Consider the following 22,181-nt stretch of genomic DNA (forward strand, 5'->3'; position numbering starts at 1 on the left):
AATTAATTAATAATATTGAATACTCACAATGTGATAATGCCTCACCATCCTACCTACTGATACCTTGTTTAATATATATATATATATTTAATATACATACTTCTAGCAGAATAGCCTTCACCCTCTTTAGGGAAAGGAAGGCTCTCATTGAATGTGAGGAGAGTGCCATGTTCAGGTAACCTACATTCTATCTGGGTTTAGGATTCCTCTTTTTGTAGTTCAGGGTAAGGCCCAGCTGGCTCACATGACCAAGAGCGTAGTTGTTTCTCTGACCGCCTGCTCCACAGTTGGGGAAAAGGTAAATCGTCCAGGTATGGTAAGATAGGAAATATTGGAAATATGCAAGGTGTGAGACCAGTGTGAGACCTAACGGCATCACTTTTAATTGGTAAGCCTGTCCTCAAAAGGCAAACCTTCAGGAACTGCCTGTAGTATGGTGGAATAGGCATCCTTGAGATCTTTTGACACAAACCACTGACCGGAGAACATCTGCCATTCGGAATGGCAGAACCTTTCAAATCTACAACCCCCACCCTCCTTCGAAATTCAAAAATACACTGAATAGCGTGGACAAAAAACAAGCCAAATTGACATGCTATCAGTTTCCTCAATTGTGAGAAGATAGAAGGAACGAATTGCATGATGAGGTCGGTTAGAGCATGAACACAGGTGACTTTGTTGGCATAGCAACTCCACATGTGAGATAGAGGTATCCAGTGCTAAAGCACTGGTCAGGAAGACTGAAATAAAACTGCCAAGTGATGTCAATTACTTACTCACTCAGTCATGCTATTTATCCTTTAGTGTCTTTCATACAAAGTTTAATAAACTACTTATAAATTATTAAATGCATAACTAATCCTACCTATTTGAAAAATCCAGAATCTATAAATATGTAAATCTTGTTAATTTCATAAGTCTAACAACTGGACCCATGTCTCCTACTTCACAGAAACATCCATCATTATTTGATGGTTGATATAAAGAGTAAAACACTGCTAGTATTATATTCACATCAACCCCTCAATGAACACATTTTGTTGGAGTTCATGATATGTATTAGGCCTTTACATATGTAATATAAAACTTATGATAAACTTACACAGTCAGGGCCATAAGCATTTGGACTGTTTTGAATTGTTTTTCAGACAATTGTCTAATTACTTTTGAGCCTCTGAAAAATGTGGAGGCTGTGTAAAAATGACTGTAACTCCTAAACAGTTAATGTGATAGTTTTGTTCCAGCCATTGAATTACAGCTGAGAGTCTACACTTCAACCACATATTGACTGCTTCATTTCAAATCCATTACAGTCGTGTAAAGAAGCAAAATTAGAAAAACGGTGTCACAGTCAAAATACTTATTGACTGTACATCAAAAATGAAAAAACAGATGTTAGTGAAGTCTGCTCCCTGAGGGGTCTCTTTGAAAGTCCACAGGAAGTCCATTTTAGGCTCCTTGTGGATTCAACTCATTTCTGTTTCTAGAAAGCCATTGGCCTCCAACTTCCCAGGAACGTGCCCATTTAGTTTGGGTTTCAGCACTGCTTATGGTTGCTGATGTTCTTATTGTGGTTTGAAGTTAACGGGAATCCTCGGATACAAAGACTACAAACAGGAAACACAATTATATTGGTCAGATATTGTTTGACTACAGTACTGGGTTTTCAACAACAAACGTGAATTTGTACCCTTTGCTATGAAACCCCTAAATGAGATCTGGTGCAACCAATGTGCGTGATCTGACGGGGCACCATTAAATCCATTGTTACAAAATGGATAGAATATGGCACCACAACAAACCTGCCAACAGAGGAGGACATTAATCAGAGAGACAACTAAGAGACCAGAAAGTGGAGGGGCCAGAAGGAACACTGCTTAAATACCAAAATAAGAAAACATGTTAGGAGTTCACCTAAAGGCAACAGCTGTAGAACAAAACAGTGATGCAGCCTTGCCATGTGTCATAAATGTCTCATTTGTTAAATGCTTGTTGCCTCGACTCCTCTCTCCTCACATCTCTTCCTTGCCTCCTCCGCTCGCATCTCTTGTGGGCGTGACTTAGATGTCAGGAGAGGAGGCCAGGAAAGGAATTGAGTTTGTACAAACGGATTAATGTGTACAGGTCCACGTGCTCAATACTAATGAAATGGGAACCCACGGTGTTCCACAGTGCTACTAGTGGTCAAAGATCACAGGGTACTGTGGAGATATTTTATACACGTTAGGATTCATAACATTGTATGTAATATTATAGTAGCTTATGAGCAGTCCCAACACAACTTATTAATGTGTGTTTCCACTTTGTGGTAAAATTACACACACACACACACACACACACACACACACACACACACACTCTGTGTGACCGAACGCACTCGAACAGGTGTATCTGGGTGTCTTCTGCATGCCTGTTTTCTGAACATCTCCATAATGGACTTATGTATGGCCTGTGCTCAGCAGTTTTCCTTTGAAGAATAAATAGTTAACTTACAGGTTCGCAACACTAAGTTTAAACTGGCTAACATACGTGTGTGGTCATAAAACTGACACCCCTGTATGTCACCCCCCCTTCTGTGTGATGGGAGGGTATAACGGCTTTACGGTTTCTTCAAAGAGTTGAAGACATTTTGCAGTCCCATGATTCATGTCCAATAAAGAATTCTGCAAAAATTGATCTTCGACTCCAACCTCATCTGTGACCAGTCATTTCAAAGAAACTACCACAGTACCTTTAAATAAGATGGACAGATTATAACCCACATCCATATTTAGACATTGTGTAACGTACAGTATAATAGACACTATTTCATCTGCAATTTACATAACTACTTCATAAGGAAGTTTAAATGTATTGAAGAATGAGCAGAGGTGTACATTTTCTTCTTACCACCATTTAATCCACATTACATGGAAGTCATCATTTTATGAAACATAAAAAAATAATCATATCATCTACACTTTCTTATAGCACTGATAGCAATGAACCAATGTGGCAGCAAGACAATCCTGATATCATGGGAGTGACTGTCATCAGATGTGATGTCACAGCTACGTGTTAGACTTCTGCCGTTTCCAGAACCTCTTGACCTCACTGTGTCCGAGCGGCGACACCACCATCACTCTGTGAGCCACGTCCTGCCACACCAGACAGCCCAGACCCTGCACCACAACAGCTTCATTAAACACACAGTATGAGCACTTACAGAGGTACAAAGGTCCTCTAACAGGAACCGCATCATGTTCAATTACTTACTAGTGAGTACAAGGTTATGACTGATAAAAGTGATTGCCAGAGTTACGAAACCCAAGACCCAAATTATAATGAACCAAAGTGTTCCTTGAAGATTGCCCTTCAAGTATACAAACATATGGGAACACAAATGTCAATATACTTTTATAGTGTATGTGTGATTTCATTACTGGAAAATTGCAAAAACATGGAAAATTGCTGTTGTTGACGGTAGAAATTCATGAATTAAATGTGCAATTGAAGCATAAACAGGGTGAAAAAGTGCAGTGATCAGTGACAGCAGAACACACAGAGACGAAAAACAGCTAAACTGATGATTAAATCCATACGACGTTCATAATAAGATTTGATATTATTCAGTCATGATGAGAGGTGATAACAAAATCCCACCTGAGCTCTGTCTCGCAGCACCTCGAAGTCAGCCTGGGAGAGGAACTGGTTATAGAGCACTCCTGAAGGAGACACCGACAACATCCAGACAGGTGAGGAATGAGGTTAAAGGCCAGCACAACGTTAGTACTCATCCTCTCTATTACTGTGTGTCAGTCACAACCTCCCCGCCTGAGAAATCAATCACACACATTCGCTTCTCCACTCAATTAACGGATTCTAAATTCAAAAAACGGTGTTTCTAAGACATAAATATTTTTTACAAACATAAAGAAATGTTTTTATAATGTTATTGAAGCTGAAAGTACAAATAAAAGCCAGTTCTCAGATAATGGTAAGTAGAAAGGTGCTCAGTAGAGTGCACATCCTCAACAGGTGTGTTTGCAATGCCCACTGCTGTAAAGTTTAATTGAATGAAATACAGCCCTCAACTGGCTGACCCCCGTCTACACTGACGTGTATCAGATGTGGTTTTCACTCGCATGGCTCACACAACAGATACGCTCTCATTTTGATCTATGCAGATGTTTGCACCGGCTCTGTGCAGGCACTTCGTATCATGCCTTGTGCTGATGGTTGCTGCTTAGAATTAGTGCTGAAATGTTCATGATATTGAATTTATCGTTACAACAGGTAAACATGGAGGAAGTGTGCAGATGAAAACAGGAGCAGATCAGAAATCTGAGAGAGATGTCACTAAAATATGACAAAATATACTTATCAAATTAAAAATAAAGGCCTGTCATCCAGTCAAACATCTGCTGCCCAGGCTTGCACCCACATTGAAAAATAAACTCACCCTCTGTGAACTGCAGTCGATCTCTCTCTAGCTCCCACAGTTGAATCTGATCGGTTATAGTTGGAGGCAGCACTGGAGTCTGAAGCACAGAGATGGAGGTGAAGCCACTGCAGACCCGCTAAAGGCCAAACATTAGAATGAAGTGTGAGATGGATGTACCTGTTTGAGCATGACAGGGTGAGCTCTGGTCCTTAGAAAGTGGATAATCTGCAGGGTAAAAAAAGACTCACATAATCAGCTGGATGGAAGTGTGATCTACACATACAGCTGGGAAACAATCATTCTCTTAACATATCATACGGACATGAAGACAATTCCTGGTCCCAACACTTCAAAACTTATTTTTTGACATGTTTGTATAAATTGTCAAAAAAGCTCAATGTAAATAGTGTACATTTAAAATATAGCTAAGAAACCGTTTATCATCTGAGATATGCTTTTGATCCACTGGAAATACAGTCTACATCAGTGTAATAACACACTTACTAGATTCCCATCACTATTATTAGGACAATATAGAATATACCAGCAGTAAGGAAGACAGTGTTCTGGAGTCTTTTTATATATGAAACTCTTTTCATCTCGGGTTATGTATCTAGTAAGACTTGAGAGAATGTGGACTTGTTGACCACAGACAAGAAAAAGGACTCTGCACAAAACATTTACATTCAAACAGGTTTTGTTGCTGTAATCATAGTTTCTGTTCAGACTGGCCATTAAATATCTCTTCCTAACATGCTTCCCGAAGTGATGGGATGGAAGCCCCAGCTCCACTCAGAAATACATTGCACAGGTATGTGAATACACTGTTTCTTAGCTGCAGTGGAGGCATAATAACAGGACAGATCTGACAAAATGTGAACCCATCCTTTATATTACCTGGACAATGATCTCACAGTACTGGTGCAGTTGTAGCTGTTAGCAGAAGTGTAAAAACAGCTTGGTGGCATAACATGTAAAGTAGAAGTAGATGATCCACAGTGCAAATACAGGCCAATGATGGATGGGGTCGAATCAGTTCTTTGAATTGAACATAGCTAGCAGCTCTTACTGGTCACCTCTCTTACATGCATTCATACTCTTTGAGCATTCACTGACTTCAGTAACTGAATATGTTCTTCAGTATCAGCTTCTCTGGCTCAAGCATACATTAAGGTGACATAGTGTTTACATATTGTTAAAGTACCTCTACATGCCCAATATCAACACATAAACTGTTATGAGAAGAGGTATTTGGGGGCCAGCTGGACAATATTATGGCAGCATATATATTCCTCCTATTTGTGTGTATAAATATAAAGGGTATTTACAATGGATTTATGGTATCATCCTACTGGCCCCTACACACCTGCGGAGTACATTGTGTGCAGTAGTTGAGTACCTGTTGTGCTGTGATGCCGTTGGCGATGGCCTGTTGCACTGACTCCCTTGTTACATGCGCCACCACTACGTTGGGGAAGCGATACAGCATTTCACTGAAGAGAGCCACCAGAGCGATCTGAAGTTCTGAGTCTGGGAGGGACACGCAAACCCCAACGAGTCAGTGCAGGTTCTGTGAGCTAGTCCTTTCAAACGCTGCCGTGTGTTACTCACAGAGACATGATCAAATGCATTCAGAAACATTGAATAATTACTGTGGAAACTTTAGATGTGTTGGTACGTTTTATGAACACTGGGCTGAGCCAGGACACCCCTGCATCCAGTCTATGCTAAGTATGCTAAGTTAACGATTTCTTGACTCCTGGTCTGTACACATAGACATGACACTGATATCCACCTGAACCCCTCACTCTCAGTAAGAGGGCTGAACTCTCCCTTCTCGTTGACTATACATCTGGATAGTCTGTGGTATTCACTGGTTGGAATGATTTAACTGTTGTGCAGTTCACACTTCTCTTGTATCAAGTTTCTTGGAAAAACAGCCAGCTGGTGTTGCCAAAATCAAATCTATCTGGTCCCCCAGTCTTCTCAAAACTGGTCTCATCTGAATAGGGACTTGTGTAAAATGTATTTATTTAATGTATTAGTGTTAGCATGCAGCACAGAAAGCGTCCAGTGTTCATACATACCTGTGTAGGCATAGATACGATAATTGGTTTCTACCACGATGAAGCCTGCGTCTCCAGTACCAGGGATGGAGATGGAGGAGGACGAGGAGGTGGAGGAGGAGGAGGAAGTGACTCCTGCAGCCAGGGTGATGGCTAGTCTGGTTGGATAGTATCGCCTCGACTTCCTCTGATGATAATAGACAGAAGAATTACAGAATATTAACATATCATAAATATACATACTTGCCCTGAATATAAGCATTATATCGAAACTAATTTCACTCACTTCATATTTAGTTTTATAAATAAGTCTTTTCTTTGTCTCAGCAAATTCTGCTTGTAGATTTTACACAATGACACCCATTCATCAGTCACTTGATGGTTGCTGAGTCTTGAAAGTCATAAATCAGATCACAACTATTAGTGCCAAAATCAATAGCAACCAACCAGGGGATCAGTAGATGTGTGCATATTGTGTGCTGTGAATTCAATGAATCCCTGAAGACGGTCAAATGGTAACAATGCTTTAACTGTTCACTGCTCACTACACCATCCTGTATAAAGGGATCAATTTCAGAACCAGGATAAATTCCCTGTGAGAAATAAGTGAGTGAAATAAAATCAACTCATTTAATAAAAACACATTTAGGCCTGATTCAGCAGTCATTGTTCTTCATCTGTTTGCTGCAAGTCTCCATACTTTATAGAAACACAATACCGAACCACAGGAGTACCCCTTTAAAATGTATTCTAGTTTATACTTTCATTACTGTATGTGCATACTTGGTATTTTTTCACATGGTACTAAACCCTTTTACAGTCTGTAAACAATGGTGACCTACGTAAGTGTGAACATGCAGATTGGCAACAATGAAGGACATGAACCACCAAAGATGGAGAATGCAACCTCAACAGAGGGACTTTACGGATCTGTGTTCTATCAGTGAGTGGGTAGAATACGTGAGCTAATGTCCAGATATAAACATGTATTTGGTGAGTCCTAGCGTGTAACGTTCCACCAGAGAGACATTACAAGCTACAAGTCACTAGATGATCCACTCTGTTATCCATGTTCATGAACAGAACGTCAAACACCAGGACAGACTCAGAGCTTTCCCTTTACTGAGTCTTAAAATGGACAGTGGTAGTCAACTCGTTAAATAGCTTGCAGTCACAGATGCCACCGGTGTTTCACCAGTGACCGTGTAAACTGGTGACTCTCAGCCGAATGCTGTTTACATACATTACATCATCTGTGTTTATTATTTATCAACCATTAAGTAAGTCACTGACGCATTCAGCTGAGAGTCAGCAGTTAACACGTCACTGGTTAAACTGAAACACCTGTTGTAGGGCTGCACAATTAATCGAATTTTAATCGCGATCACGATTTTGGCTGCCACAAATAAATGAGCATGATCGTCGGCGATATTGACGTTTAAAATGCGTGCTCTGCTACATATCAAATCAAGCGCTTCTGTCATGTCATGTCTGTCTCTACATAGTCGCGCGTTTACAATGCATGCTCTGTATCGCGCACGGCGGAGTTCCGCCACCATCGCACACACTCCCACCAGCGGATGTGGTGAAGATGCCCGCCCCCCCGCCGAGGACTGTACACAGCATGGCAACAGTCGGTAGCACCCCCACGCCGACGCCGCTAAGGTCCAGTATCCGGTTCATACCCAGTAGCCCCCCCCCCCGCCGCTAAGGGTCCAACACTGGATGTTGTCCCTAAAATTAATGAATAATCGTGATAAATAATCGTGATCTCAATAATGATCAAAAATAATCGTGATTATGATTTTGGCCATAATCGTGCAGTAACCTGTTGCTCTGTAACGGTCGTGATCCAGTCTGAATTCTGTAGAACTCGAGTCTGATGTTGGAATAATGATTCTGACAACTGAACATGCAACAAGCAGACATGTATGCTGCTGGTAACAGTTTTAATAGTAGTTTTAATTCAACGTGTAAAGCTTGCTAACTCATCTGGATGTCTGAGGCTAAACCACACTTGACAACATGCGCGTCTCATATTTTGGATGATGTCGGCTGTAAAAGATTCTATTGGCTCAGTCATTTCTGCTGCTACTATGATGTATGAGCTGCTTGTATTTTGAACATGTTCTAGAGCTGGATGTTGCTTACAAATAATCACATAAACCAGTTGCTCCCTTTTTATTTCAATTGAGTGTACTTTTTTTATTCATTGTCTAGTTGCAATGCAAGTGTAGGTGTATCCCATCATTATGTTATTACTGCAGTGACCCAGCTTCCCCATGAGGATCATGTGAAGGAGATGGTATGGGAGGTGCTGACACTAGTTTGTGTGTTAGTGGATCCTCCCTCTCCTTCTCAGTGCCTCACCTTTCTTTGGAAGACAAGTCCAAACTCTCGCAGGTGCTGCAGGAAGGTGAGTAATGACTCGCTCATGCCCTCCACTGAGTAATCCTGAAGCACACAGGCAACACATGATCAATAACAACAAACAATCCCAAATACAGCAGGACTTTTCAGACCGCTGTCATAGTCATGTTGCTTTACAGCGCACACACAATGCTGTGCACTCACTCTGCCAAGAGTAGAGAAACTGAGCTGGAACAAGAAAGACAAGATCTCCACCAGGTCCATCGCTCTGGACTGCAAGAGACAAGTTATGAAATGTATATCAGTAGATATTCTCAGATAAATGCAGGTTATGAAATAAAAGCCGGCATGAACAAATGAATGTCAGCCTTTAACAAACAACATTGACTGATATTAGAAGCCACTCGTATAGCTCACATGGTAAACTCCATGTACATTACCACGGCCCTGATTCATCTCATACACTCTTTCACATACTGTTAAACCACCATCATTGAAACACTTCCTGCTGATATTTGACATTAAGAGTCTACAAGCAATCATTTGTCTTCATTTCCCTTAACAATTAATGTATTTCATCAACTGTTCACTAACATTGTGTGTAAATATAAATATGTCAACATGAAGGTCTCAGTGCGGTTTCCAAACCTCCACACTGCCAGAGACACACATACTGATGGGGCAGTAATGAAGCCTTTATTTTTTTTATTGTTTCCTTTCCTGCTTCACTGGGACATTATTGATTCTTCAGAAGGGGCAGAACAAAAAGAACTGAGCTGAATTCACCTGCGGCTGATGTATGGATGAAATGTATGAACATTCCTCAGTCAGATGAGTTCATCCATGCTGCAGTTCGTGGTTAGTGAGGCCCACCTTGTCCTCCTCTATTTTGTATTCGTTCCACACACTAGTAGGGCATTGATCAGGCTCGTGCAGGAAGTAGAAAGCCTAGAAATGGATCACTGTGACCCAAGAGTCTGCAGCTTTGAATTCTCTGCAGCAACTCATGTTACTGATGAGCGCTCTCTGCTTTGAGCAGTGTCAATCAGAGTAATGACGATGAGCTACAGAGACTCTAGAGCCTTAAAGATGCACTGTGTAGTCTAGCAATGTGCTCCAAACAAATAAGGGTCAGCATTTCACCTCTACTACTGGGTCCATACAACCTTAATTTACAGTCATCAGTTGTGAAAAAAACTAACTAACAGCAGGGCAAGAATACACAATATTCAACCAACTGCTGCAACTGTGAGAGCCGGTCAAAGTAACACTGCTATCTTATAATCTCCCGCGTGGTGTCGGCCTAGTTTACGTTAGCCGTGTGTGTTTACTGTGACACTAACCGGGGCTGTGCGGTCCGTGTAACCTCGTGCTTTGATACTTTGTTTTTTGGCTTGGGTCTGTGGGGGCAGAGACAAGACAAACACTTGTGTTTTTGTTTCGTTACTTCGCCAGAAGGGGAGCATGCAGCAGCTCCAGGGGACAGAGCCTCAGTTGACAGTTAAAGCAACTGGCTGGTGGAGCGCTGGGTCCAACCTGTTTAACGGCAGCAACAGAAAGTTTGTCCCCCCAGGATCAGACCCTGCGGAGGTGGGGACCCACTGAAGTCGTCTCCCAGTGGCTGTGAGGACGAGGCGAGGGGACGAGTGCTTTTCTCGTTTCTGTCACTTTGTATTTTATCCAAACGTACACAGACCATGGATGTATTATTGACAAGCCTCTCATGTTGGACTAAGGACAGACTGGATGCAACAGTGACTCACTAACGCCTCTCGAGGTGAAAGAGGTATTAGAAGACAGGACGGGCTGAGGCCTGACATCTTTGATATAAGATCAACAATGTAACCGCTTCACATTCTGTTGATAATGGGAGTTGACGTTTGAATGTTTTAAACTTAAGTTCTGGCCAGATCTTACACATTGCACCTTTAATGGTAAGTGGATGATAACCTCTGGTCTAACTTATTTAAAGCTAGTCAGGTCAAAGAAGCAGATGATCCCCAGATACCTGAGCAGTTTTGAGGTACTGCAGGGTGAAGTACCACAGCTGAGAGGCTGTGTCCAGTAGGAGGAACTGGAAACCAGCTGACGTGATGTAGGGCGCCTCTCCTGCCTCACTGACAAACAGAGCAGATGACAGGAAGACATTTCTGTGTCACTAACACAACAATTATTCAACCTATAGTTCAGTCAGTTTATTCAGTTTCATTCTTCTGTCTGGAGTTTCCATAATTCTTCATAAATGGAGGAGGATGTGCTCTTCGGGTGGAGTTCGTCATTACGAATGTAAGCAAAGTGCAGTCAATTCAACAAAGCTCATTAATGTTTAGCTGACATTTTCATGTGATGAATTAGCACCATTTGAAAAGGCCTTTCTGAACAGCCCTTTTCTATGATGTTAAACTGCAGACAAACGATCAGATTCACTACGCATCTCCTCTGATCTGGGTTTGCATGGAGAGGTGGGTGGGGCACATGGTGGAGCGCTGTGCACTGGGCTGTAGTAGGAGAGTTTGTCCCAAAACCAAAAACACAACTCAAGTGATTAAAGAGTGAGTTTACCTGCTCAAATCTAAGCTTCTAATGCTAGTGTGCTAACTAGCGTAATGCATCCAGTCCTGGATGCTGCTTTCTGTCAAGTTCAGGGAAACATTAGAAGCTCTGTCCTGCTTTTTATTGGAGGAGAATTTGCCAAATTCATTTATTTGTCCTCAAAAGTCTTTTTTTCACACAAAAGTGACACATTGTTTGAAAATATTTACAATAAAGCGTGAACCTAACCATGTCCTCTACATGGATCATCACCGGGTGAGCTGGCTGACTTTGTGCCTGGGACTTGTCAGTCTTCATTGCATCATCACACAGTGCAGAGCCAGAATTATATCATGCCAGTTGGTCATCAAAAGCATATTCAAAATCACTTTGCAGCTTCAAATTTAAAAGTGTTTACACCAACTAACTCATGGAGCTAATGTTGATTAGCTAGCTAGCGACAGCAGATGAAATCCTGTGGTTCCATTTCAGCTGCATCGGAAGGAGAAATGAGAAACTTTTGTCTTCTTATCTCTGAAGTCAGCGTTTTAGAACTATGAAGTTCTATGAAGTTCTACAGTGTTATTCACATTTAAGTTCAAAGAAACATAGACTGAGACTAACATAAGTGACCCAGACATGTACTGAGTGGACATTTTACAGTCAGTGGTCTCTATTATTATGAGTGTGTACCTTTTCATGAGGCCTGCTTGCACCAGCAGCTGAGCCAGGTCCTGGCTGACAGCAGCACAGGGAGAACCCACCATGAACTGCAGGATGACCTCCCAGCGCTCCATGGCGTAGCGGTCCAGACTCTCAATGTCCCGTGCGTGGCGGTCAGGACCCAGACTGCTGCCCTCATCTGCCCATGCTCTGCCCCTGTGTGCCGACAGTCTTTACTGCAAACAACAAAAGCTAGAGACTTGTTTAGTTACTGTGGGAGTGAGATGTCATTAACATTTGGAATCCTTGTTTATAACTGTAACAACATTTAACTGTGTTCAAACATTGAATAGGTGAACCTCAACCTTGTGTCCACTGACACAGTGTAACACAGCGAACATGCACATGGCTGAATGTTCATGTGGAGGGATCACAGGGAGCAGACCTACCCGCCCAGCAGAGCTATCCTCAGGTTGTCTTTGAACACTGGATTTAAAATGTATCCCTGCAGACCACCCTGCAGCTGCTGACTGTGCCAAAGGCGGAGTCCGGCCAACACCGACACACATTCATCATGATCCCTGCAGGGAGACAGAAAACGTCACAGTGAAGTACAGTGCTTGTTATCTGAAATCAGTCGTCCCACTGAATGTGATTAAAGAGCTTCTGACCCTGAAGAGCTAATGCACACCTCCTCTCACCTTAATGATGTCTCTGCCTATGAGAGAACCACTGGTGGTGACACTATGTGACAGTCATCCTTCAGGGAGTCATGCTGCTGCGAGACTGACTCCAGGTACCATGCTGTAGTCTTGATCTCACTGTTGATAGTTTGACAAACGCCTGGCGTTGTCTATGCTATAGTAGTCTTACAATGTATTTGAAGCTGTTGTCATAACAACAGGTCCTACATCTCATTCACAGTTCATGATCAAGACCTTTTAGGGCAAAGTCATTCTCACTTAAGTTATTGAGCCCATTAAGATCTTGTTTTCATAAAGAGTTAAATACCTTTATATGATCAAACAGAAGCAATGGGATACAATAAGCAAAAGACAACATGTCATTTGAACACTAACATGTATTAAATGTATCATACGTACAAAATGCATGTAAATGGACTGAGATTATAATTTCTATTTATTTCATTTTAAATTGGAGTACGTTTATAAATTATAGGTAAATGATTTAAATCAGATTGAAACTGGCCACTAAAGCAAATCTGCACCACGAGAGACACAAAGAAACTGTATTCAATGTGGATCGTTCATGTGATGGCCGATACCTGATGACGAATCAATACGCTCTGTGTTACTGTTTTCATTCTGGTGTGACAGGTCCATGCATCCAAGCACTGAATGAACCACACAACACGACTGAACTTTGTCAATGTCACTATTAAATTCTGGTTTTACATTCAATCAGTCACAGCAGGCGGCCAACTCCCTGGCTTAAGATTACCTGACATGAAATCATCCCACACAGTGAGGCACGCACATTTGACATTTGAGAAAAAGAGAGCATAGATATCACATTCAAAGACACTCAAAGAGAGGAGAAGCTGGATCGGTTCATCCCTCATTCAGGTACCTATTACTGGGTGAATGACAGCTTCTGCTGCCTAACGCTGCAGGAGACAACAGCTGACACAGCATTCATTACAGAGCTTTTTAGAAAACTAACGTGAAAGTCAAAACCAATATCAGATATCAGATAGCCTGTTGGTGACAAGGGCCGATCCATTCTATGTTTATAATATACATTAGATATTGGAACTTTTTTTGCAGGATATTTACATATCTGTAATGAGGTAGTGGAAATAGGAGCAGGCCATTTCTCTTTAGAGAGATTCTTTTTTTTTAGATCATAAACATGTGAACAAATTAATTCCATGCTTTCCAGTATGAGTGAACCAAATACTGTATAAAGTTACCTGAAATCGACAAAACCATCTCACCACAAAGTCCCCCCCAGCAGCGAGGGAAGGGAGCCCCCGATCATAACACACATTTGAGATTGATATGAAAAGAAAAACTAGGAAAATTCCCATCTGCTGAAGAAGATAGTGTCTCACAACTGAAAGCTCCAGAACAGCCAAATGGACATGCTGATGATGATTTGTTGAGACGGTTTTATCTCTGAGGCTGTGAGTTGGAATACACTAAATTGAAAATGTTGGGTCTCATATTGTTCCACCTGTCTTTAACCTAACCACGGTCAGCTTTCTCATAGCTTTTAGTAATTGTCCCCACAGGGCCACTGAATATGCTGCAGGAAGTGGCAAAGAGTTGGTGTAATGATATTTCCTTCAGGGAGCTGAACTCTGGCTCTGAACATACAGCAGGTCAGCTGGTTCAGGCCACAGAGTCGGCCTAACGTATGTAGTCTGTTGTTCCTCAGGCCCTTCCAGTATTCCCAGGTGTCCGGCTGTAGCTCGTGCAGCTCTTGGCTGGAACAACCACTCTGGATGTTGCTCAGGAGGCTTAATAAAGCAGAAACTCTTTCCTGACATTTTTACTGTAGCTTACTTGAAAACGCAGCCCACCATGCTACAATGTGACGATCATATCTACTTCTGTTTTCTTTTTTAGCAAGTTGCTGGTGCGCGATTTATTACTTTAATAATAAATTACAATTCAGAAAATGTATATCTTTGTATACATCTGAGACATTTTGTTTTACAAAGTTAGGAAAGCAATGTTTAAGTCAAGTCTGATATTTCTTTACACATCAATGCACCAAATCATTAACTGTGGCTCAGTGGTAGAGCACAGTCATCCTTCAATCAGAGGATCGGCAGGTCGATCCCCGGCTCCGCTAGTCCATGTCCATGTGTCCTTGGGCAAGACACTCAACCCCAAATGTCTCCTGTAGTTGTGCCTACGGTGTATGAATGTAGTATGAATGTCAGTTAGTCCTGATGGGCAGGTGGTACCTTACATGGTCCCCTGTCATCTGTATGAATGGGTGAATGATGACATGTAGTGTTACAGCTTTGAGTGGTCAGAAGACTAGAAAAGAACTATACAAGTACACCCATTACCATTTACCATCAAATAATGATCCCATTCTCTTCCACACAATGAGGCTTACAGCTTAGTCTGATCGGTTCTCGGTATCGGTTGGACTAGTGGAGCCGGGATTGAACCAATTGATTAAATTTGGTTGACATATGTAGATATAAGTGACCTTAACAAATGTGGTGCCATTTGGCCAATAGATGGCACTGTAGCAGCACTAACTACACAGCAAGGTGTCTCTGTCTGTATAGGTCAGGGCTCGGCAACTCGCGGCTCCGGAGCCGTATGCGGCTCTTCGGCCCGTCTGCTGCGGCTCCCTGAGGCTACATCCACACTTAATACGTTTAATTACGAGTTTTAACAAACAAAAACTATCTCCGTCCACATGGCGTTTCAGCATTGTTTTCGAGATCCAGACTAAAACGCCTGTAAATGAATATCACGTGACTATTCACGTACACTGGGCATGCAGTGGGTGCCGGTGTTACGTCCTACTGGTTTTTAAACCTACTGGTTTCTCTTCCGTGCGTGTGTTGTGTTCGTGTAACAGCAGCAGCTGTTTTCTGCCTCTGTTGCCAGATTCGTCAAACATTCACAAACATATTGCTGGAGATCTAAAAGCCACATCTCATATATATTGCGGGGATTACAATTGTATAAGTGAGCACTACATCACAGCCACATATGAAGAAATACATTGAAGAAAATATATTTATGGACAGATCGCATCAACCTGGATTCGAACTCTGTCGAGCAAAATGGTAATATATTGAAATACGGCCGTGCTACGCGATCCGCCACTTGTATCTTACGACGTAGAGTGCCTTTCCTTCTACTTGGCTGATCATGATCTCGGTAAACTATCAATGGATAAATCCAAAAGAAGAAAAGTCACGGAGGAAAATAAAGAGTTTAATTCTGCGTGGAGGTATTAATTTGCTTTCACTGCCAACGATGCTGGCTTACCTGAATGCTTGATATGTGGCGAGAAATTTGACATCAAATAGCTTTTGCGGCTCCAGACGAATTTTATTTGGTGGAAAATAGGGCAAAATGGCTCTTTGAATAGTAAAGGTTGCCGACCCCTGGTAGAGGTGCTTGTGTCTTTAGCATAACTCAAGAAGCGTTCATTGAATCTACTTTTTACTTGGTGACTGGTTCAATATTAATAAACTTTGAATAAACAAGCAAACAGTGCAGCAGCAGGGTTTCAGGGCTCAGTGACTGCACTTCACTTTTGCTGCTGGATATACTAAAGTTATAACCAACGTCTTCTTCACTTCCCTGGAGTAAAGAGCAATGAGCGGTTCTCTACAACCCTGAACGAGCATGCCACTAATCCCTAAAAACAAGTCATCATAAATAAAACTCCCCAGTAACAGGTCAGTGGAGGAAATGTTACAAAGTGGTCCAAGAGCGGAATCAAAATGGTTCTCCACACTTACAATGCTGCTAGAGGTGTAATGAAGAAGGTGAGTGACTTACTTCTGACTGTCTACTTTCACCCACAATGCCAGAGCTGCTTGTGGTAGAGGCTGATCCAGGAACAGCATACGCATCACATAATTCTTGGCCAGAGAGGGGAGTTCCCTGTAGAAGATCAGACACAATATAAAATGGTCCTGGGAACCATATGTCTGTTTAAACAGCATGAGCATCATACCTGTAGACAGCCAGACATGTTGCTGGATGGTTGTACAGTCGGTCCAAAATATCAGGGCTCAGCTCTCTCAGGTATTCATGCAGATTCTTACACTGCAGCTGGACACGTAGCTTCATTATCTACCAAGATAAAGAAGAATAGCATCAGGGCATAGTCACCGACAACAGCCACACTCAGTCCTCCTGATTACGTCGTTCATTACCATGACAGCACAACGCAGCACCAATGTATTGTGGCTTTGGTCATATCTCAAAGTACAGAGTGATATAATAACGTATGACTGGATAGCTCTTTGTTTTTTGGACCACACTGTAATTCAGCACACGTATGTGGTACGTAACTTGAATTTAGTGAGGCAGTGTGTTAACAGCTTATTCTGAAATGTGTTACATTCAAAATATGACATCAAGACAACCAAACAACTAACGTTTCAGCGGACAGAAGTCTGGAAATAAGCTTAGAAGCATACGTATGTCAAATACATTATTTACCGTGAAGACGGAAATAAATTACCGACGAATTCCTGACAGCACATTTATTTTAAAGTACAAAATAACTGCATTGTTGTCATACGGTACTTCTCTTTCTTTGTGGGTCCATGTTTTCAGGTCACGTGGGCATAATACCAGCGTCCTCATTGGTCGTGTTCTTCTTCAGCTATTTTCAATGCTAATGGTGGAACAACTTAAAAGGCACAGTATCGCCACCTGCTGGACTGAGAATGAAGAGCATGAACCCAGAATAAAGAAAAGTAAAAACGTCTTTCAGTTTGATCATTCATCATTTCAGACTCAATCACTATATTATAGCCATAGAACTAAAACTATTAAAAATAACTTTGTACACACACACACGCACAGCTACATAGGATAATAAGATCCTTCTCAATTTGAATGTGAATTTGTGATGTTTAATATAGTCTGTGAGTCAGACCCCTAACATTTGTTCTTTGTGCCAATGTGGAGGTACCACGTCTCCTAGTAATTTGTTTTAAGGTTTATGTCTTGAAGATGCATGATAGCATTGCAGCAGTGGTAGCTGTCTATGTATTATCACCCCTTTTTTCATCCCTCCATCATTACAATGTTTCCATATTCTTTCACCATTTTACATGTAAAGTCAGTATAAAAGAGGGTTAACTCCACAGAATATCATGAAGTCATAAATGATTGTAAAGTTTAGATTATTATCTATCTACCAGTTGTATTTTCTTTACACCAAGGACAACAGAATTTGACCTTTGACCTCTAACTCAATATGCAGCATTAGGGCAAATTCTGAATGACTCTGCAATTACCCGTAGAACTAACTTCATACTGATCTGCTGTGCGTACGGATAGTTCCACCATAAAGAGCACAAATGAGCTTTACAACAATAACAACTTTTCTAATCAGAACAAACTTTGTGCAGTTTGTTTCTGAATCTTCAGAACCTTGCACTGGATTCTGTTAATGGGCAGTTTGTAAATAGCTTTCTCAGCAGCAGAAACAAAGACATACAAACATTTTCCTAAGAAATTAATTCTCTTCCATGTCTATCCATTATTTTATATTTCCCTCCTCTTATCCCGTTGTTAACATGGTACAATTGATGAGGTTCCAGTAGCAATGGGTTGTAGTACAGGTGATGTGTTAAGCATTATAAAAGCATCAAACTTGGTATACTGGTGAGGTGTGGGGCCTGAACATTTTCAGAAATTGAGCATCACAAAAAAGCCTTGTGGCGGACATTTTACTTTCCGCCATAACCAAATGATGTATGTTGCATCATATCTCCTGAACCAAACATGATAACACAGAACAAGTGACGTCTACCTCAGTGTTTTGTGGTGATGTACAATAATACCACATACAACATCATGTTGTACCGTTCAGGTGAATAGATACTGGTGAATTCAGTCATGTTGTCAGAAGCAGTATCTGAGAACCTAGTCTTCGTAATGTCTGTTGTGTAGAGTTTTAAAGGCATAATGCATATATTCAACTATATATTATTCAAAATGACCATAACAACTTGAAACGTATTTCAGAAACACGCTTGTTTGTTTGATTTGTAGTTGTTGAATCTGTCTCGGCTCACTCACATGATCAGGAGTCCATTATGTCGAGGAAAATAACTCTGGATTTGGCTATAATCTAATTTTACAACTTTTAGGACATCAAGATTGAAATAAAGACTGTCCAAGTGTTCGTACTGGAAAGTTGATTTCCCTCAAATAAATTATTTGCTGATTTACAAATGTCCCTTTCCCAATGGAAGTAGTTTTGGACCCCATGTTACATGTACATATGTTACATGTTACATATGCACATGTGTAAAAGAGCTGGACTCCTTCTGAGTCACTGACTGCACCTCTCTGATGACTGTGCTACCGTGTTGCCACTAACACACACACACACACACACACACACACAGCTGAAGCATGTGGCTGGTAACTCTTGCAGCTTATTCTCTCACCCAAGTTACTTGATGCCTTGCTAATGAGAACGGGTTGGTCCCGCACACGCCTTTTCCCAGAGTTCTCTGGGTTAGCAGTCAAGACAATGCAGAGGAATGTTGTTTTTTGGCTACCGACATCATTGTAAAACTTAAGCCATTTGGCCATTAAATGAAATAACTTAAGCTGTGAACTGTCAGAAACAGACAGCGGTTCACTGCTTTGCTCTCCTCAGTTGAAGTGAGTTCTCAAAAACTGAGTTGGTGTTTCTTCTACAGCGATGAACTGGTCTTAACTGTAAAGGAAGCATCTTTGGGGTTCTTCACTTATTACAGAGGACCATCATGATCCAACAGATCCACATGTAACCTCCTGTCACTCACTGGAAATGTTCTGAGCTTTCAGGCACATATGAAATGTCATGAATTATACAATGCATTAAATCTATGGCGATCACATAATTATAGCTCAGCACCTGAACACAGTGCAGACTCAACTAATGGATCAATTGGTGCACACTGATAAACTGTGAAAACACCCGTGTAGTTTATGAGCGCAGTAGTGTAATGAATTAATGCTTCATGTGTTTTATGCCCATGTTTACTCCCATTGGATCTTTATTTCAGCCAATACATTAAAGACAACCGAGCTTATGAAGACTAGCTCACTCAATAATCATGTCATTCATCCATCACACACTTTATTCAGGAAACAGTGATTAGGATGAAAACGTAAGAGGCAAAATTACGTAGAAATTGTAATATATAGATCTTAAAAAGTTGATGAAGGGTTTAGATTTGACATGCTCTACATCAGACATCTGTGGCCTGGCTTAGCAGAGAGCAGTGCTGTGTGCCACTGGGAGGCCATCTAGTGCCCAGAACAAATGCTACACATTCTCTTTGAGCTCCTCTTGGTTTGCTGGGTCGCTCACTCAGCTCTCACCAACTACATGTCCACTCAGCATGTAGACCCTGCATTAAGATTATGTTGTCAAAGTTATTCAAGGTGTGAATGCTAATAACTCAAGAACAGGGAGTGAGCGTCTTCAGATAAACCAAAGGTGAAGGGCCCAGTGTTAGAGTTAGGATCCATGAGTTGGGAAAGCACCCGACCATCTGACACCAACACTGGTAGAAGCATGGAGAGGGAGAGCTGGACTTCTTCTCAGGAGTCTTCCTTCTCTTGATACCTGTAACACCCAAATCAAAATGATCAGCAAAATATCACACAGCACCAAATGTTCAAATTAACTGCCACAGTATTGATTACCTGCAGTGTATACAGGTGAAGAAGACAGTCTGTCCTTCATCTGCAGATCTCATCTGCCTGGTGTGGTAAACCATCCCCTCTTTATTGCAACGAGAGCAGCGCCTGTCAATCTATAGGGAGCAGGTACCTCATGAATACAGAGTACAGTAGTGATGGTCACACAGCAGGCAGTGAGCACCTGTTCTTACCACAGGGCCCTTCAGTTCAGAGGCCTCCTCGTCCTTCAGAGCCACCGACGACTGCTCCTCTGGGTTGAATACGACAGTAGAGCGGATCTCCTGGCCTGAGAACTCTGGTGATCAAAGACATGCATGTAATGCAAATCTGTGCCCTCATCAAGGAAGACTGTATGAGAACAACAGCTTGAATACAGCTCTCTTTATTTTCACAGCTGTTCACAGGGAAGTGTGTGGATTCTTTAGTGCAAATGTGTCATCGTTTCTAAAAGGCACTTTTCTGTTCAATCTTTTAAAACATTAGCTGAGGACACCACAAACCAAAAAACATTAATCTCCACTGTGGAGGACGGAATCTAAAACCTGGACAAACCAAACCATCTGCATACAAGCATGTAGGCCGGACTGTCCGAGTGGACTGTGGAGGCTTCTACGTGGCTCCCGTGCTGAAGAGCTCTCTATGGGGTAGAGGATGAACAGTAACACACAGAGAGCTGGTACCTGCTACCGGGAGGCAGAAGGAGCAGCGCGGGCAGCAGACCGTGTCCTGTATCCCAGGAAGAGGCAGCACGCTCCCACACTCTGAGCAGAAGTTGGGGTCACCAGCAAAACACGACATCTCTGAAGAACAGCAGCGTTCTTTAGTTAACAGTCCGCGAGACACATGCAACCGTGGGCCGTGTTACTACAAACAGTAGCAGAATTGCAATATTGGCCACAATTGAAACTTTTAAATAAATAAAGTTGTTGACTAGAGTTAGTCTTTTTGTTTTCCATATATGTGGATTCATATATTTATAGTACTGCGTGTGGAGGGTTGTGTCACGCTTTTGAAAAGTCCTGAAGATATTAAGTCTTACCTTCAGAATAAAATTACGTTATAGATATACTCACATTGTTAAGAATTTAAAGCAAAACATTGAAGAGAGCGCGTCACTTTAGCACGTGACAGGAACTGGAGCAAATCTGCAACCGTTAGCTAAACCTAACGTGATATTAACATTAGCCACATCATCACTTTTAGAATGTAGATGACTTTACTCACCGCTTTCATGTATAAATGTCGTTGTTACCCACAAATAACACGCAGTTTCCCGCGAAAAGACCAAACGTTCCCGTCGATAATGTTGCGTTGAGTTTGGCTTGTGCAGTCTCACATTGCTGGTCCTTCAGCTTCTCACCGTCGCATTCTGGGACGTCATTAAGTGCTCGAGTGCCAACAGGCAGGTTCCAGGTCACCTACGCCTCTGATTCAGAATCTCAATCTCCATGCTGTCTGAACAGCTCAGCTCCGTTAGCACATGGTACGACACTACATTTGATAGTAGTCGTGAGATAAAACAGGTTGTCCTCTTCCATTTATTCTCCTTACACCATTTATGGCTGTCCATATTACAAGAACCAAATTCAACCTATAGTGATCTAGAGAATTCAAATGATTCTACCTGGCAGATGGTGCAACATAATTCTTCTATTCTATTCATCTATTAAACAATGTTCTAATGTGTCTGTTAGAGATTGAACTGGAACCAACCCCACTCTGTGCCATGTGACGTGC

General features: G+C 41.7%; 2 protein-coding genes across 2 annotated transcripts; both read right to left on the reverse strand.

The window, feature by feature from the left end:
* Nucleotides 1-2,894: 2,894 nt before the first annotated feature.
* On the reverse strand, nt 2,895-17,333 carry gtf2h4 (general transcription factor IIH, polypeptide 4). The gene is made up of 14 exons (XM_079176123.1): nt 17,229-17,333; nt 16,738-16,856; nt 16,560-16,664; nt 12,504-12,635; nt 12,085-12,270; nt 10,868-10,976; nt 9,064-9,132; nt 8,860-8,943; nt 6,511-6,676; nt 5,823-5,953; nt 4,601-4,648; nt 4,442-4,520; nt 3,643-3,704; nt 2,895-3,161 (listed from the first exon to the last, which is right to left on the reverse strand). Exons 2-14 carry the CDS (start codon nt 16,851-16,853, stop codon nt 3,051-3,053), a joined length of 1,398 nt encoding a protein of 465 aa, XP_079032249.1. The 5' UTR covers nt 16,854-16,856; nt 17,229-17,333; the 3' UTR covers nt 2,895-3,050.
* Nucleotides 17,334-19,775: 2,442 nt separating this feature from the next.
* Nucleotides 19,776-21,807, reverse strand: polr1h (RNA polymerase I subunit H). Its single transcript, XM_079176126.1, has 5 exons — nt 21,669-21,807; nt 21,125-21,244; nt 20,636-20,739; nt 20,448-20,557; nt 19,776-20,367 (listed from the first exon to the last, which is right to left on the reverse strand). Exons 2-5 carry the CDS (start codon nt 21,240-21,242, stop codon nt 20,343-20,345), a joined length of 357 nt encoding a protein of 118 aa, XP_079032252.1. The 5' UTR covers nt 21,243-21,244; nt 21,669-21,807; the 3' UTR covers nt 19,776-20,342.
* Nucleotides 21,808-22,181: the final 374 nt, after the last annotated feature.

Source organism: Pholis gunnellus (assembly GCF_910591455.1).
Source record: "Pholis gunnellus genome assembly, chromosome: 16".
Lineage (NCBI taxonomy): Eukaryota > Metazoa > Chordata > Actinopteri > Perciformes > Pholidae > Pholis > Pholis gunnellus.

Coding starts and splice junctions, on each gene's coding strand:
- gtf2h4 (XM_079176123.1), bottom strand. CDS start 16,853: ATGAAGCTACGTGTCCAGCTGCAGTGTAAGAATCTGCATGAATACCTG. Junction 16,665..16,737: donor ACATGTCTGGCTGTCTACAG/GTATGATGCTCA, acceptor GATCTTCTACAG/GGAACTCCCCTCTCTGGCCA. Junction 3,162..3,642: donor TGCTGCGAGACAGAGCTCAG/GTGGGATTTTGT, acceptor GTTGTGGTGCAG/GGTCTGGGCTGTCTGGTGTG.
- polr1h (XM_079176126.1), bottom strand. CDS start 21,242: ATGTCGTGTTTTGCTGGTGACCCCAACTTCTGCTCAGAGTGTGGGAGC. Junction 20,740..21,124: donor CTTCTGCCTCCCGGTAGCAG/GTACCAGCTCTC, acceptor TTTGATCACCAG/AGTTCTCAGGCCAGGAGATC. Junction 20,368..20,447: donor TTCACCTGTATACACTGCAG/GTAATCAATACT, acceptor TGGGTGTTACAG/GTATCAAGAGAAGGAAGACT.